The 15,973-nt window shown below is 44.7% G+C and overlaps 1 protein-coding gene across 4 annotated transcripts; it reads right to left on the bottom strand.

Moving 5' to 3' along the window:
- Nucleotides 1-1,537: 1,537 nt before the first annotated feature.
- On the bottom strand, nt 1,538-15,469 carry SFPQ (splicing factor proline and glutamine rich). Of its 4 annotated transcripts, XR_007208008.1 has the most exons (12): nt 14,751-15,468; nt 14,149-14,337; nt 13,753-14,054; nt 13,548-13,643; nt 12,118-12,314; nt 11,744-11,828; nt 11,327-11,444; nt 11,060-11,108; nt 10,858-10,979; nt 5,071-8,241; nt 1,904-1,948; nt 1,538-1,613 (listed from the first exon to the last, which is right to left on the bottom strand). XR_007208008.1 is itself a non-coding variant. In XM_048326779.1 (11 exons), the coding sequence occupies exons 1-10, from the start codon at nt 15,372-15,374 to the stop codon at nt 1,928-1,930; spliced, it is 1,803 nt and encodes a 600-aa protein (XP_048182736.1). In that variant the 5' UTR covers nt 15,375-15,469; the 3' UTR covers nt 1,538-1,613; nt 1,904-1,927. The 4 variants fall into 4 exon arrangements, 2 of the variants coding, with proteins under 2 accessions (XP_048182736.1, XP_048182735.1); XR_007208007.1 differs by having other exon boundaries at nt 1,904-8,241; XM_048326779.1 differs by lacking the exon at nt 5,071-8,241 and having other exon boundaries at nt 14,751-15,469.
- Nucleotides 15,470-15,973: the final 504 nt, after the last annotated feature.

The following is a 15,973-nucleotide window of genomic DNA, read 5'->3' as shown; positions in this document are numbered from 1 at the left end:
CAGCAGCTCCTAGTGCACCAACCCCTCCCTGCCACGAGCACTCTCAGGCATTCATACCTCTCTCAAGCATTTCATACCACTTTGCCAGATGAAATTAAACTTATTTTCATGTTTCTAATCTGGCAAAGCAGGTCCCACCCAAATGTTCATGACTCTTCATGCCACTGCAGGAGGAAACCCTGCCACAATAAGCAGAGCCACCACTGGTGTATTTCGACATATTAAACAACTTGATATTTAAACAAAGGATTGTATTTAATGAATGACAGCATGAACCCCGTATGTACACAGTGCAGCTGCCAAAGCATCACGTGAAGCAACATGAACCATGGCAATTTGTGCTGCAAGAGCTAAACCCAGCACTGCTCTGGCTTCTAGAGAACTCTTGGCATCTCAGGCTAAATTACTGCAGTCATCACCAAGAAAGCTATTAAAAACCAACCAGGTAAACATTTGGAATTCTATGATACAAAACTATGTAACACAAAATGGGAGTAAGGAACAAGTGAAATTTCCAGAAATTCCTGTTTCTCAGACCCAGCCATACCACTCCACACTGACAGACTGCTTATACACTGAATACCCTCCGGAATAAAACAGAAGTCATTTATAAAAATATTTAAATATTTTATTTTTAAGAGCTGTATGTTCCTGGTTCCTCTTCATTGCACTCAGACTTCTTTTTCTGCAAGCGCAAAGCACATAATTAGAAAGACTGCAAAAGAAAGACAGAAAACAGCAGGAACTACATGACATGGAATCACCATTCAGAACCACAGGCCATGTGCCTGCCAAATATTCTCAAGTACTCGTATCAGATTTGAGATTAAATGAACATAATTCATGTACTTCTAAGGTCAGAAATGGCTTTGTGTGTTTTCCTACCCCAGAGCAAGGAGCAGCAGTGACAAACCACACAGGATTCAATAGGAATTCACCAAATGAATCCCACTGGCTTCACACCTTATAGGTCTACTGTTACTTACCTGTGATTCCTGAATTAAGGTACTCAGCATGTTGCTCCTCAAACAAGATTTTAAATATTTGAAGTTTCCCTTTGTAGTTTAGTGGCAAATTAGAGGGAAAATGTCATTAATTCCAGCTCTGCAAGTTGGTTTATTTCCCTGAACTGCTATTTGCTGTGCTTCTGTACATGCTGATTTATACACTAGGTTATTTTTTAAATTCAATGTGTAAGTATTTCAGCAAAACAGCTTTTTAACAAGGTTTAGTTGAATTAACATCTGAGAAGCAGCTGCTCTATTCTCCTTTTTCCACGCTGACAATCACCAACTGCAGCCTGAGTGCAGGACTGGTCATTTCTTGTTTGACCACCTGCAGCACACAAAGGACAGAATTTATTTGCTGCTGCAGGGCTGAAAAGCCTCGGACAACGGTTACACTTTGGCTCTACAAAAGCAAGATTCGGAAACTTTATATAAAATTAATCACACATTTCAGGCAGGAATTACATAACCCAACACAGGGTGATGGGCTACCAAGCCCTCACAACAGTGTAAGGACACCAACTACTTACTTGTCCACCTGTTCCCTTGGTCCCTTCCACACACCACTGGGCACCGTGCTGGATGTGCTCATGTTCGACTCCTCAACTGGAAAAACATTCCCAAGTTACTATACCCACAGTGATTGTGAAATCTTTTGTACAAACCCACGTCTAAAAAGATATTTTTAGCCGCTGCTGTCAAGGTATCAAGCCCAGATGGAGTCACGGTGCTCAAGCCCACAGCATGACGGTAGGGACCATGTTCTACCCTACACATTTAATGTATTCACTCATCCCAACTTCTCAGTGTTCCCCAATTCAAAGGTACTCGGTGACTGAACACCAAGTGCCCAGAAACCTTTATTTCATCCATCCAGGACAAAAAGCAATACTTACTTCCCATGGATGAGCACTCCGGTGTCACTCAGCTTTCATCTTCACCTAAAGGATAACAACTGAAGTTATTAGAGTCATACACAGCAAATTGTGACCATTTCAAAACTAACTTAAAAATAAGGTTTTAACATACATGGACTGATTAGTTATGAGGGGGAACTTATCAATTATTCCAAACTATTACGTGGAAGAATAAGGGGCAGAAATAGGCTAGCCTAAATACTCATCAAGAGCTGAAGAAATATACAGGCAGCTGCCTGAAGAACTGCACCCTGAGCACAAACCATAACCCCGGTCTGAGCACAGTGAGGTTTGATTGCAGCCAGAGGTATACTATCCCTTATGTGAAGGCATTAATTTTGTCAGCTACTTTAACTCTATGACCCTACTTGTCTCCTGTAGCAATGGCCCCTCTCTTCCCCTTCCTGGGGGAGTGCAGTGGCCCTGGCCTCTTGGAGCCCTTGTGTTCTATAGTCCTACAAGTGCTTCAGAAGCCAAAGGCAGACACTAGAGGTTGGCACTGTCACTGCTTTTATCCTCAGCAAGGTTCTTCCCTCCTCAAGACCCCCCTTTACTATAGTTGAGGGCAGCCTGCAATGGTGGGAGCTGGGGATGTGGTGCAAGGCTCTGCACAGCTCCAGTTGGGAGGCAGATCCCACCATGGGCACAGTATGATCTGACCAGGCAGGGACAGCTTCAGGCTTTAGTCTCCAACCCACCACCTGGGTTTCCTCACGGCCCTCGGGAGCAGGAGAGTTATGCACGTTTTCTCTGCCATAGCAACAAACACCATGCATAAGGGATACTATATCTTTGTGCATCCTTTGAAAACTGCAGATTCCCTGCTAGCCACACTCCTCCCCAGCCCTCCCCAGTTAGCTCTTCAGTACTGGTGTTCAGAAGCAACATTTATAGAGATGGGGTGTTCACAGACCACTGCGGGATTGCACAGCCAAGTCCTAACATGTCAATCATTACCTAGCAGCAATGACACAGGTGGGAGAAGGCCAATCCTCCCTTTTTTCCTTTTCCAGGCAGCAGCTATTTAACAGCCCCACTAGCTGGTATGGAGAGTGAAAAAATCTGAAGCTAATTAGCTGATTCCAAAACTTGCTGGTAGTGGAAGAAGCCAAGTGATTCCCCAGAGCAGCATACTTGGATGCATCCTTCCCAACATGCTCAGCCTCATTGAATATAATGGAACAGAACACTGGCCTTCCTGATCATGTCACTGCAGCTGGCAATGATTAACAGAGACATGCAACCCCATTACTGCTCCAGTCCTAGAACTACTCACAGGCCTCAGTGTTTAGCTATGGGGAGAACTGCAAGCAAATCAACACTTTGTATGCTTAATGTTACAATAAAGCCCCATCCACGCTGTGCTGTGCTCTCCTGCCAGCACCAGGCTCTGCTCGGAGGGCCTAGCAGTACGCAGATGTATTCTGACACCACACTTCTGAGCTTCAGGTAAGCTTTTGAGAAAAAGTGTATTTCACACACAGATAAAACCAAGATGAAACACAATGCAAGCACTTGAATGTCATTTCTTGTACCCACTTATTACAGACTGACTTAGAGCAGACATGACTAAGTTTGCTACCACACCAAGTTTCATTACTGCAGCCAGAGCTGGTCTGAGCCCCATGGTTCAGTCACAAATTGCTTGCTCCAAGAGTGTCAAAAACCTGCTTAGTTCAAGTACATAGAATGAGGCAGATGAGCCAATAACCCCTTCATGACATTCCTGCAAGTCAAGTATCCAGAACACACTGGAAAAACTTGAGTCAGATCTTGAGCAATGGTTTAAGATCACTACTTCAGTTTTGCTACCTGACAGCACACTGGCTGCCAGCAGGTTTGCTACTGGATCCCAGTCCCAGGTAAGGATGAGCCATCACAAAATGGATTTAAGTCACAGGTAAAGGTAAACCATCATCAAAAGCCAAACTGACTTTGTGACAAGGTGTCACTCTGTGACCAGCTGGCATGGGCTACACTCGCTGTGGTGTAACCAAAGACTTGTTGACATTATCTTATGGTGCAGCTGCTACTTCAAGGGTTCAATGGAACATGGAACGGTGGCTACAGCAGAGGGCAAGGTTGTCCAGCAGATCCCTGTTCACCAGCGAGAGTCCTGCCTGGAAGGTAACAAAGAAGGGTCCAGAAGTGACAATAACACCAGAAACGAGTATGCAAAGCAGAACTTTGCAGAACAAGGGAAAACACATTACAACACCTGTGAAATAAACTGAGTATCAGACAAGAGCCAGATCATTTGCTGGAACAAGGGACCTTGAAATTCAGGTTCAAGAGCTAATGCAAAAGAGCTGGAGATCAGCACGTCTGGATGTCTGGCAACATAAGCATGTTAATCCTGGAACACTATAGTCAGGAGTTCTAGTAATGAAGAGTTTAGAATTACATCTCTAGACTGATGAAAAATGAAATTGTACATTACACTACCAAGATGACTATACAAGGCAGAAGTACAGAATCTCATCACTGTCAATTAAAGCAGAGGAATGTATCAGGCTTGTCAATCAAAGGTTAAAATAAAGACTACTGCAATGTCCAATAAGCTTTATGAAACTCACAGGGATATTCAATCAAGCACTCATTTACGTCCTCAAAAGTATCCTGGATCAGTCTCAGAGCTGCTTGTACCAGTAGTTTGAGGTGATTCTTACATAGCACACACAAGGCAAGAGCAGTGGTTACTGACATATTCCCACCGAGCCAAGACTCTACACAGGGATGAGCTGCAGATGGGCCACTTCATCACTACAGAAAGTTTAAACGTGTTCTTTTCTAGGCACTTGAGAGCACCTTGTCAACTAATCAAGTGAGTTTAAGATCACATTCGCTTTTCCCCACAGTGCTCATTCTTTGTTACATCGGAACTAAGAAAAATCCACCCAAGCCAAGTCGTATGTACAGAGGAATCGGGTCTGGAAATCCTCATCTAAGAACCACAGTAAGTTACTTGTTGTCTCTGAATGAGACAAAAGCTTAAAACCGAAAACCACGCAGCTTTGATGCAAGCTCAGCATACAGGTATGGAGTGCTGCACTGTAATTCCACAGTCAGAAGTGTGATGTCAGAATACCCACAGTATCAGATTACATAGAAAGTCACCAAGTTATATTATATTGCTTGTTACCTACCTGTACGCAGTCGGCAATGAGAATCTTGGAGCAAGCAGGAATACTACATCCGGGTCCTAATGTCCATTGCCATTTGTGGTACTACGTTCCTCACAGTTATGAACTGCAGAAATGCTGGCTAAGTGCAGTTATGTAGCAGGCCACTAGTTTAAAGTGTAAATTGCAGTCTCAAACTCCAGCAAGAACTTGCTGCCACAGTAAATGGTTGCCAAGGAGAAGCCAAGAATTTGTCTACCACAAAAATACCACAAAATCTCAAAAGCATTTTCAGTTTCTCATCAGCTGTATAAATGATTAGTGTAATGTATCTACACCAGAAGGTAAGATTATTCTGTATTCATTTCTGAGAAAGTGTGAAGACATATGTGTAACGATACCAGTTTCTACTTGCTGCAGTTTTTAGAGCTCCAAGTGTCAAAATGGACTCAATTTTGATAAAACAAGCTAAATTGCAACAGCCAATGTCCTCCAAGTCCAGTACAAAAATGTTATGTGATCCAGACCATCCAAAAACAGGTCTGACCAGCAAAGAACTTTTCTGAAAGATTTTAAAAGATTCAATTATATAAATCTGAGTTTATGAAAAAAGTCCAAAACCTCATAGGAACAGATCAAAGGAACGTCACTTTCTCGCCTCCCACATTTAGTAACTTTTATCAGATTTTAAAGTTGACATGTTTGCCAGCTTTTAAGACACCATCTTTAAAAGGTCTTGAAAACAAGATGGCTAGGTCATCATATGCCTGTTTAGTACATGCAACTCAAAGCAGAACTTGTTTTAGAAATTCTGCTTATGCAGCTACAACAAAGCCAGATTTAACCAAACTTGCAGATGTTTTGAAAACCGCCAAATCTTTCAATGTATTTACTAATCATCGTTTTGCAGCTCAGCTATTTTAATACCTCGCAACAGTAGCTTACGTACAAAACAGGGGTACCCAAAGACAAGCTCTGTAAGGTACAAAGACAGCAGCATCCTTCACTCTTCCAAGTTACAGAACTACAAAAGAACATACTTTAGGATATGCACCAGCATCTCTTTTAATAAAGAATGACATGTAATCTGAAAAATAAACTGAAAAAATTAATTTAATGTTCACGTTCAGAATTCCCCACCTCGGACACCTTCACCTTTTGTGGGTGTCCCATGAACACCCTCCAGAAAAGATATTGTTTAAATCCGCTTCAATAATGCAAATTGCATCGATACTGCTCATTTGTAAACTATCCAATACAAGTAACTTCCAAATGCTTGGTCTGCAGTTTATGAACTGCCAATTTGGAATTTCCTCAAGAGCAATTCATTGCTGTAGCATGTTATCAACCCCCAAACTTTTCTGGGTAAACAAAAAGCATTCACCGAACAAGCTGAATCGCTCTTTAGTAAGCTTCACGTTCCAAGTCAGTGTTATCTGTATCAGCATTTCCCAACTTGCTATTCTGTCATTTAAGGGGTAACAGTACTTCAAGAGGGATCAGACATCTGTACCCTAAAACCCTGCAATCTGACACTTAAGTTTTAACCACAGGGAAAAATTTAGCAGAAAATTTAGAATTAGCCAATGATTAGCACAAGGAATGGAAAGATATTGGGAAGATTAAAGCTATTCACAGAACTCCAATGGTTGGGGATCATGTGAAGGTACAGCCAAGCTAAGTTTACCTACTTTGTGCCAAGCAGGTTGATGTATCCTGCGTTAACACCGAGGTATTTGACACTGGGAAGTCACGTTCCCAGCTTACCTGGTATATTGTAATAATAAGCAAAGCAACTACCTTACCAATGAGTCCAGAATGCTTTGAAATTCTTCTGGGGCTTAATAAAATGAACAGCAAACTAACGAATTCATCAGATCTTCTACAAAAAGAACCTTAAAGGGAGTTTATTTGCACTGTGTAGTATTAACTCTTAAAACTCCAGATTCAGATACTACTTTTGAAGCATTATCTCCAAACATCAATAATAAAAGAGCGATAACCATCATGCAAGCAAGCTGATTGCTGTATTTTACATACAGGATTTTAGGATTTGCCCACCAGCTACACGATTTAAGAATAGTTCCTGCAGTCCCCATAATACAAATGATTGTATTCTGAACTAGGCCAATTAGTCCACTGTTAGCATGAGGACATAAGCAAGTTAACCTTAATCACTCGAGTAACACTTCTGGTCTTTTTGCCAAGCAATTTCAGGCAGGTGTACAATATGGAGCAAGGCCAGATCCTGTAATCTCAAGACAGCTTAAGAGCATATAAATATCACATTAACAATCCTTTAGTTAGGAAGTCAGCCAATACAAGGCATTCTATGAATTTATTTTAAAATAACCATTGCTAGTCTTCTGCTTAAAGTCTTTGAAAGATTCCAAGCAGTAACTGCCAGGGTGGTAAGTGCTACCATCCCACCACCCATAGCTAAAATATGGAATTCATTACTGCACTGCTTGCAGTGAAGCTTTAAATAATGTATCTTACAGCACTTGTAAGATTTCCATTTGCTTCCTTATTGCAGCACAATTACTGCTCAAAAAATCTGCACCTACTGCAAAGTTCGGCTACAATATAACCCAATCTTTGGCTAGAGAGGCACTATGGGAAGAGATCTCACTCTTCACTGCAGTTCCACACCCTGGTCTAGTCCGACCTCAGCTCAAGGCTCTCGGGTTACAGTGGCAGGTGTGGTATTTGGCCTCCTTTGTTTAACCACGACTGGCAAGAAGAGTTACATTTAGTTTTCTATTTATTTGAAGCACAGTAAAAAAAAGGTTGGTACACTTTGGGAATTCAGTGGCACAAGGTACACTGCCATCAAGTTAGGGACGTTATACATCAAAAAAACAGCTAAATTTGATTTTGAAACACTGCATTACATAATTAAATTGTACTCGCCCAAACAGACCACTTACAAATATTAGGTCAGTAAGTTTCTAACATCCATAAAAACGTAGCTTTCTTACTAAAATGCAAGAATTAAGAAGTCGGTGTCTAAACAAGACAGACAAAAACAAACTGGAATGAAACTACAGGTCACATCTAAAATCGGGGCTTTTTGTTTGGGGCTTCATATTCTTCTCTCCCTCTACCATATCCTGCTGGTGTTCCAGGCCCCATTCCTCTAGGACCCTGGCCACCCACAGGCCCCGCACCTCCCTGCCCAAAGCGTTCAGGACGCTATTGGAACAGAATTAACAGTTCATTATAAGTAGTTGATGTCCATGTGTGTTAAGTATATATTTTTAGAAGGTTCCGTAGTCAAGGTTCGTCGATACAATCACCATTGAGCCGATCCACAGGTACCGGGAACATAGAAAGGAAAAAAGGGTAATTTAAAAATTAGTTTATTGTAATACATGCCTTGAGGTATGTTCCCACTTGATGCATTCTCATACATCTGTTACAAAGAACAGATCCTCCCTGCAGTGCTAGAAATGTAAGCATTAGTGCAGATGTGAATTAACAACTTTTCCAAATGAGCTCTAGCAAAATTTTCAACCAAGTTAATGCAAATAGCTTGCAAACTTCTCACCTTTAGTGCAGTAAAAGCTCAGATTACATCACTGTCATTTCCAAATAAGCCTAATGAGAGAACGCAGCTCCGGTTGGCTGAAGCAGGAGCTGACATTCATCAAATGTAACAGAATGCCTACTCACCAGGACTGGCATGTGCTGTCTAGAGACCATGTGCTTTTCAAGATGGGGTTAAGACTACAGTCTGCTGACTAAACTGCAGAGGCCTTTGGCAGTACCAATACTCATTGTGAGCACTACTGCATTGCAAGAAGAAAAAAAAAAATGTGAAAAAAGCTACTGACCAGTGCTTTACCTAACCAACGCAACTGCTCGAGCAAAGACTGGCACTTGTTCAAACCCCACGTACTCCGGAGCTGCTGGTGCTGCATCAGATGCAAAACGTGTTCCAAGCACTCAGTGTTTCCAGTTAGAGCAATGCACAGAGGGTTGTGTGCATCCAGGCAGTATCTCCCTTCCCACCCCACCTTCACCACAAGCTCTTGGAAAATTCACAGCTTAACAGCATTGAAAGGTTTCACACCAAGGTGTAACAGCTAAGTTACTCTGCAATAAAGCAGAGACTTCAGGTCTATTTACTTGTACCTCTAGTTGCATGTACTTCATTCAGTTACTGTATTACTAGGTGTGATCAGCATTCAACCTACAGAACTTAAAGACATGATGAGGTCAAAGAGAGCTTTAAATTTTCATTTCAACCAAGGTTCTCACTACCGAGTCACAGAACAATGGTAGGTGGTTTGTTACAAAAAGTATCTGCAACTGAAAATGCACACTTCAGAGCTCCTGACTTCTGAAAGTCAGCACCCAAGAAAGAAGTTTCACAAATATTATTTAGGTTATTTCTGCGTAATTCATGGCAGCTTCAGCTCATCTCCAGTTCTGTTTAAAGGTATCAGCCCAGGAACTGTGACAGCATTGTGTGGCAGAGATCTCCAGCCTAAGAAACTCTAGGCAGTTAACCCACCTCACTGTCACACCTTTTGACCAGATCACATTTCAGGTACTACACAAGTTCAACATGCACCTGTACCATGGTTTCCAGGAGAAATATGTACACAGTATGCACCACACACTGCCTAACTGCTCACAGGAAGCTCAGGAACTGCTTAGATATCAGTAGATTATTGAGATACCTTAAAGCCAACAGCACTGTCTACTGAATCAATGATGCTCTCTGAAGTTACCATTCCAAAGATATGGTTCCCCAAAAAGATAAAACAGAAGATATCTGACAAGCTACTATGGTAGCTCAGCACATTAAGCCAGAGGCCTAAACCCACCCAAAAATCATTTAGTTCAGCTTGTGCTACAAGTGTACACCCTTTCAGGAGGGTGAAAGCACACTGGTATCGCCACTTAAGCCAACAGATTCCCATCCTGCCCATTAAGCACTTCTGTAATCTATATCCATGGTGCTTCAGTGTAGGAACACCAAGCAGGCTCCAAGCCCAGTCACACATGTAGTGTGCCAAAAATAGTACAGTTTGGAAACATACCTCGGAACAGGAGATACGCTGTAGCTTTAACAGGCTCTACCTTTGTGACATGCCCAACACGGGAAAACAGATCAGGCTATCATTTCTTTGGGGGACAGGAACCACAAACGGCTACAGTCCAGGATAGCTGGAACACGCCTGAAGCTAAAAACCAGCATTTCTGCTCTTCTACAGCAACATCAGCACAGACTAAGGGATATGCTGTTTACCATTGATTACTTAAGTTAATCTGCTGCTTGAACAGACCTGAGCGCAGATTTTGGACTGAACAGCATACCCAGACCAACGTGCATCCAGCCTACCTAGGCTTGGAAGGGCCAAAACAAACAGTGTTACACACTGGGAAGGAGAACAAAAAAAAAAATCTCTCTTGTCCATCAATACAGAACATCAAATTACTGAAAAGCTACCGCATTAAGTATTTTGATGAAATTTGTCAGATTCTCTAGAATTCGTAAAAAATCCTTCCAAGCCTAACAGTGACGCAGAATTTCCAAAGTCCAATGAAGTCAGTTAATTGCAAATATGCTGAAGAGCACATTTGAATTCACTTACAAACAATTTTCTGAGTGTGTAAGCTACCATAAAGGTTATCAACTACTCTAGTGCTACACACTGCCACGCTGTCCTCTGTTAAACACCTGCTAAGAGAGTCAGCAGTTAACAGTGACATTTCCACAACCATCCGAACACTGGAGAACTCATTCCCAACCACAACAATTCCCTTGTGCTAAGCTAAAGCCACCACAGGATACGTTACCATGTCACTTCCCATCATAGAACCACTCATGGCTGCTTGGCCAACTCCTGGATTAGCTTCATAACCTATGCCGCCACCACCTCCCAGAGGTGGGAATTTCTGGGCTGCTGAAGCATAAGGATCTAAGAGAGAGAAATACATAATCATATTCTGACAATTTCTACGTTAGCCAAACGAAGTAATTACTTAAAAGATTCTTTACCTCCCATGTTCATTGTGGCAGCACCACCCATTCTCATGTCTCGCTCTCTCTGCATAGAAAAAACACCTTTTACCGTGGATAATCGACCACCAAAACCCAGACTTTTCAGGACACAAAGCACATGTACAGCCAACTACTGCCACTGCCCCCACACAAACACAGCGCAGTCGCCAACCCAAAGGAAGCAAAACACAGCGACCTTGAAAATACATCAACACAATTCCTGAACGTGGTAATGCATCCCAAACCCGCCATGATGTCACTTACTGGATCCATGTAACCCATTCTACTATAATTCTCTTCCCTCTGTCTTCTCATCTGCTCTTCCATCTCCCGCTGGCGGATCATCATCTCCTCCTCCCGCCGGCGACGCTCCTCCTCCTGCCTGGTCACCCCAAAGCAGACTGTTAAACCACGGGAGTGGAGCACATTGAACACATACCACCATCCCTTGCTCCAGCAATATAAAGGCACTAAATTATTACGCATAAGCAAAAAAACCCATACTCTATGATGCTCAAACATTTGAGGAGAAACTTACATAGCAGTTCAATTTCGCAAACATAAACTGAAGCAGCAATGGTGTTTCTTGAAAAATAAAAACTTTCATACGTAAGTAATTGGGAAAAAAAAAAACCCACATAAATGTAACTTTGAATAAAATCCCATGAAAGCCAAACTAACCTCAGCTGAATTTCCTTGCGTTTCTGCATTTCCTGATTATGGAGTTCTTCCATACGCCTCAGCTCCTCCTGGCGCCTCATAAGGTCTGCAGGAATGAAGCCTGTGAGCAGCTTTTTCAAAAAATGTCACATTTTAATTATATCTGAATTAGATATGCCTCAGCTGCACTGTGGCAGAGAAGTACCTTCCAGTGTCATCATCGTTCTTACCAACACCCACTGATATAAATATCAAAAAACTACCAGTTCCACTTTAACTCTGAAATTCTCAAGTTCACAGTCAGAAGTATAAACTTACCCACTAAACCATTAAACAGCCATATACTTAAGCTAGCATTTAAAGCAAAAAAATAGTAAGAATTCAGAACTAGTTACCTTGACGCAGGAGGTTTGCCTGATGCTCATGATAAGCATCTTCCATCTCACTTTCAAGTTTGTCCTTGGCATCTTTCATGTTTTTTGCCACCTGCTCTCTCTGCTGCTTTTCCATTTCATCTAAAGATTTCCATCTCTGGGAATATTCAAATTCAAAACTGCCAGGCTGAGCAAAACGGGGAGGAGTCTCTCTTTCCCTGCAGAAAGGAAGATGCTCAGAGTGGGCAATCCTGGAAGCTCAAGGTCAATACAAGATCACAAGCAAAATAACTGCATTATCAGGGAACATCAAGAGCACCCTGAAACAACAGCACTAGATACAAATAATTATCATGGCATATATGGAGACTTCTGCACTATCACATCCAAGCAAATCTTCAGAGTGCTACTGCTTGTTTACCTCATTCTTAACTGTTTTTAGACACCTCACTGCTGACAATTCCAGGTGCAAAAAATCCTTAAACAAGACAGGCCTTTGCCTGAGCAGGCACAACCGAGGTGGGTTTTCCCAGTGCCAAAGCACTCTGTGTCAAAGGCAAGTAACAGCCTTTACTTTCACACAAATTGTTCTCAAAATGCCCGAGCACCAACAATTTGTTTTGTCATATAAAGAAATTGGAACTTAAAATTCAGTAATTAATGGAACAAAACTATCAAGTTCAAAAGCTTTCCTTACATTACCAATATAAAATATTTTAACATTTTGAAACGCTGCATTAATCCACACTCCTCTCCAAGCTGCCGCTAAACTACTTAAAATTTTTGATCAAAGCAAGAATTTTGAACACTTTCTAGGCCAAACAAGACTGACTGGATCTCCCTTCCTGCACTCCCTTTTGTGATCTGGGAAAATATAAAATTCCTACAAGAAACAGATTTAATATACAGATTCTAACACAAACCTGCCGTTTCAGAAAAGATTTCTCTGTACCCTAATACTACCCTACAGTCTTTGCTCCTTTATGCCAGTAGCCAGCTCATAAGGCAAATCCACACGCAACAAGTTTATACTAATCATGGAACGAGTTAAAATTTTACTTTATTTCTCATTTCAAACCATGAATGTAAATTTCCAAATTCCCAATGGGATCATCAACCCGAGACATGCCTTAAGGGAGATGACAGCTCTCAACAATAGCATGAAAGTTTAAGTCTGATTTTTCAAGTTTCTACATACACCAAAACCATCTGTCAAGATGTTATTTCTTTCTAATACAATGTAGAAAACTGCTTGTGTAACACTCAGCAAATACACTAAGCAAATCATTATGTTACTTTCAACTACGAACAAACAAAACCCCCAAGAACTGAAAATACAATCGAAAATCTAAATCCTGTTACTGAAAAATTTTCCATATTCCTCAGTGCCAGGGACAGTACTACTTAAAACATCACTGATACCCTCTTTATATAAAAATAAAGTGCCCTACTTTTGATACATCGGATTCTTCTGAGCAAGCTTTTCTGGAAGACCATCTTCATCATCCAGTTGTTCCAATGGCTCCACAATAACTGGCCTGGGAGTGCTGAAAAGAAAATACTCATTTTACTCCTCTAAAAGCCTTTATTCTGAGAAACTAGAATCCTACAGTCTTTATTCAGCTTAAAACTAAAAAATCCTGGCGAAGTACTTACGTTGTCAACAAAAACACCCCCTCAGTACACCGTTCAAACGCTTTCCTTGCAGCTGGCTTTGATGCAAACTCAACAATGCCTTTTCCTGTTGATCTACCTCGATCATCTACAATCACAACAGCTCTTTCCACCGGACCAAACTGGGAAAAAGCTTCCTCGAGCAACTCGTTGGATACATAGGGGGAGAGGTTCCGCACCGACAGGGCAGCGGCGTGAGTGGCAAAGCGAACGCGGAGCTGCCGGCCCCTCATGGGGGTATCGTCCAACTCTGCCTTTGCGATTTCTGCAAGAGCTCTAGATTCCTGGGGAAAGTTCAAAACCCAGTTTTAGAAAACTAAGTTGTACATGACCACATCGCGAAAACGAAACGGAAGAACACGCAACATGAATGCCTACCAGTTTAATGAATCCAAAGCCTTTCCCCTTGTTAATAAAAACCTCTCCCGGCTCCCCATATTTGGCAAACAGTCTTTTAAAGTCTTCGTCTGTGATATCAGCAGGCAAATTCCCAACAAACAACCGGCAGCGCTGTGTGTACGTCTTCTCCCCGGGTCGCCTCAGGAGAGAGAGGTTCGCTTTAAAACCCTACAAAGAATCACACCAGGTCGAGCCATCACTGGGTGCTGCACATCAAGCTGCGAGGAGCCCTGAGGAGCACCGGGAAACCCAAACCGCAGCCCCGGGACCGCCCGGGCACCGCGAAGAAATCCAAACCGCAGCCCCGGGACCGCCAGGGACACCGCGAGATCCAAATCATACTACCGTGCCACCGCGAGGGGCACCTCGAGGGAACCCAAACCGCAGCCCCGGGCAACGCGACGGAACCCAAACCGCAGCCCCGGGACCGCCCCGACACCAGGGACCGCTCGGGTCCCGCTGAGGCGCCGCCGCCTCTCCCCCGCTCCTCCCCTCAAGATGGCGGCGCGGGCGCGCGGAGCCGCCGCCATCTTGTGCCGGAGGGATGGGGGGGTGGGGGGGGCGCGAGCGCCGTGACTCACCTCGTCCGACAGCTTCTCGCTCCTTTCTCCCGAGCCCTGCAGTGCCCCGAGGCTCTGCTGGCCCTGGTGCTGCTGCCCACGGCCCCGCGGCTCCCCGCCCGGCCCGCCGCGGTGCCCCGGCCCGCCCTTGTGCGGCCCCTGCTGCGGGCCACCCGGCCCCTTGGGGCCGCCGCCGGGAGACTGTCCTTGTCCTTTCTTAGGGCCGCCGGCCGGTGTGGGGCTGGGGCTGGGCTTGGATTGCGGCTGCGGGCCGGAGGGAGACGAGGAGGGAGCCGAAACCGGCGGTTGCTGCTGTGGCTGCTGCCCCGCGGGAAGCGCAGAGGATGGAGGCGCTCCCGCCTGGCTGCCGGTGGGTCCCGCCGTGGTGGCGGACGCTGAAGAGGATGAAGAAGGCGGAGCAGGGGTGGACGTAGGCGGCTTCGGCGGTTCGGGCTTCGGGCCTCCTCCCGGCGGACCGCCTGGGCCTTGTGGGCCGCCCGCCATCGGGCCGCGGTTCTGTCCCATGCCCATGCCGGGCGGCGGCGAGCGGAAATCGTGGTTGGGGCCGCCGCGGCCGCCGCCGCCGCCGCGCCGGTGAAAGCCGCCGCCACCGCCGCCACGGCTACGGAAGCGATCCCGCGACATGGTGGAGCGGAGAGAGGAGGAGAGAGCTCCGGCCGCGGCGACTATTGCTGCTCAGCGCCCGCTGCGCAAAATGGCGGCGAGCTAGACGGCCTCGCCGCCGCCTTTGTCCGCCCTTAATATAGTGTCCCCGCCCCCGGAAGCCCCCTCCGGCACACCAGCCAACCACCGGCACCGGCGGAGGTTACTGACAAGCGAAATCACCAATAGGATGCCGCAAGTCCGCAAGCTCTTTGATCTCATTGGTAACGAGCCTGCCCTCTGTCCATTGGCGCGTTTGACCGCCGACGTTGGCACGGGACGGTCCGTTAACCCCCCGCGTGCTGATTGGGCAGCCTGAGCGGCGGGAGGCGAAGTCACGGCGGGAGCGGGCGTCGTGATTGGCTGGGTCGGCTGTCAATCAGGCGGAGGCGCGGGCCTGGCCTGTCTGCGCGGCGCCTCAGGGCACCCTCAGCCGCGGCTGCGGCTGGAAAAATGTCAAATAAACGTAATTTCAATTACAGTTCGCTGCTTCAGCGCGGCCGGAGCCTTCGCTTCTGCTTTGAAACCCAATCTGAGATAAAAAATGTCCGATTTATGCATTCAAGGGTGGTAGTGGAGCC

The sequence above is a fragment of the Corvus hawaiiensis genome, chromosome 23, assembly GCF_020740725.1.
Source record: "Corvus hawaiiensis isolate bCorHaw1 chromosome 23, bCorHaw1.pri.cur, whole genome shotgun sequence".
Lineage (NCBI taxonomy): Eukaryota > Metazoa > Chordata > Aves > Passeriformes > Corvidae > Corvus > Corvus hawaiiensis.
The sequence above is the reverse complement of the archived record's forward strand: the minus strand, read 5'-3'. Positions and strand labels throughout refer to the sequence as shown.

Coding starts and splice junctions, on each gene's coding strand:
- SFPQ (XM_048326778.1), bottom strand. CDS start 15,374: ATGTCGCGGGATCGCTTCCGTAGCCGTGGCGGCGGTGGCGGCGGCTTT. Junction 11,109..11,326: donor GAATGGGTTACATGGATCCA/GTAAGTGACATC, acceptor TTTTCTATGCAG/AGAGAGCGAGACATGAGAAT. Junction 10,980..11,059: donor TGCCACAATGAACATGGGAG/GTAAAGAATCTT, acceptor TCTCTCTCTTAG/ATCCTTATGCTTCAGCAGCC.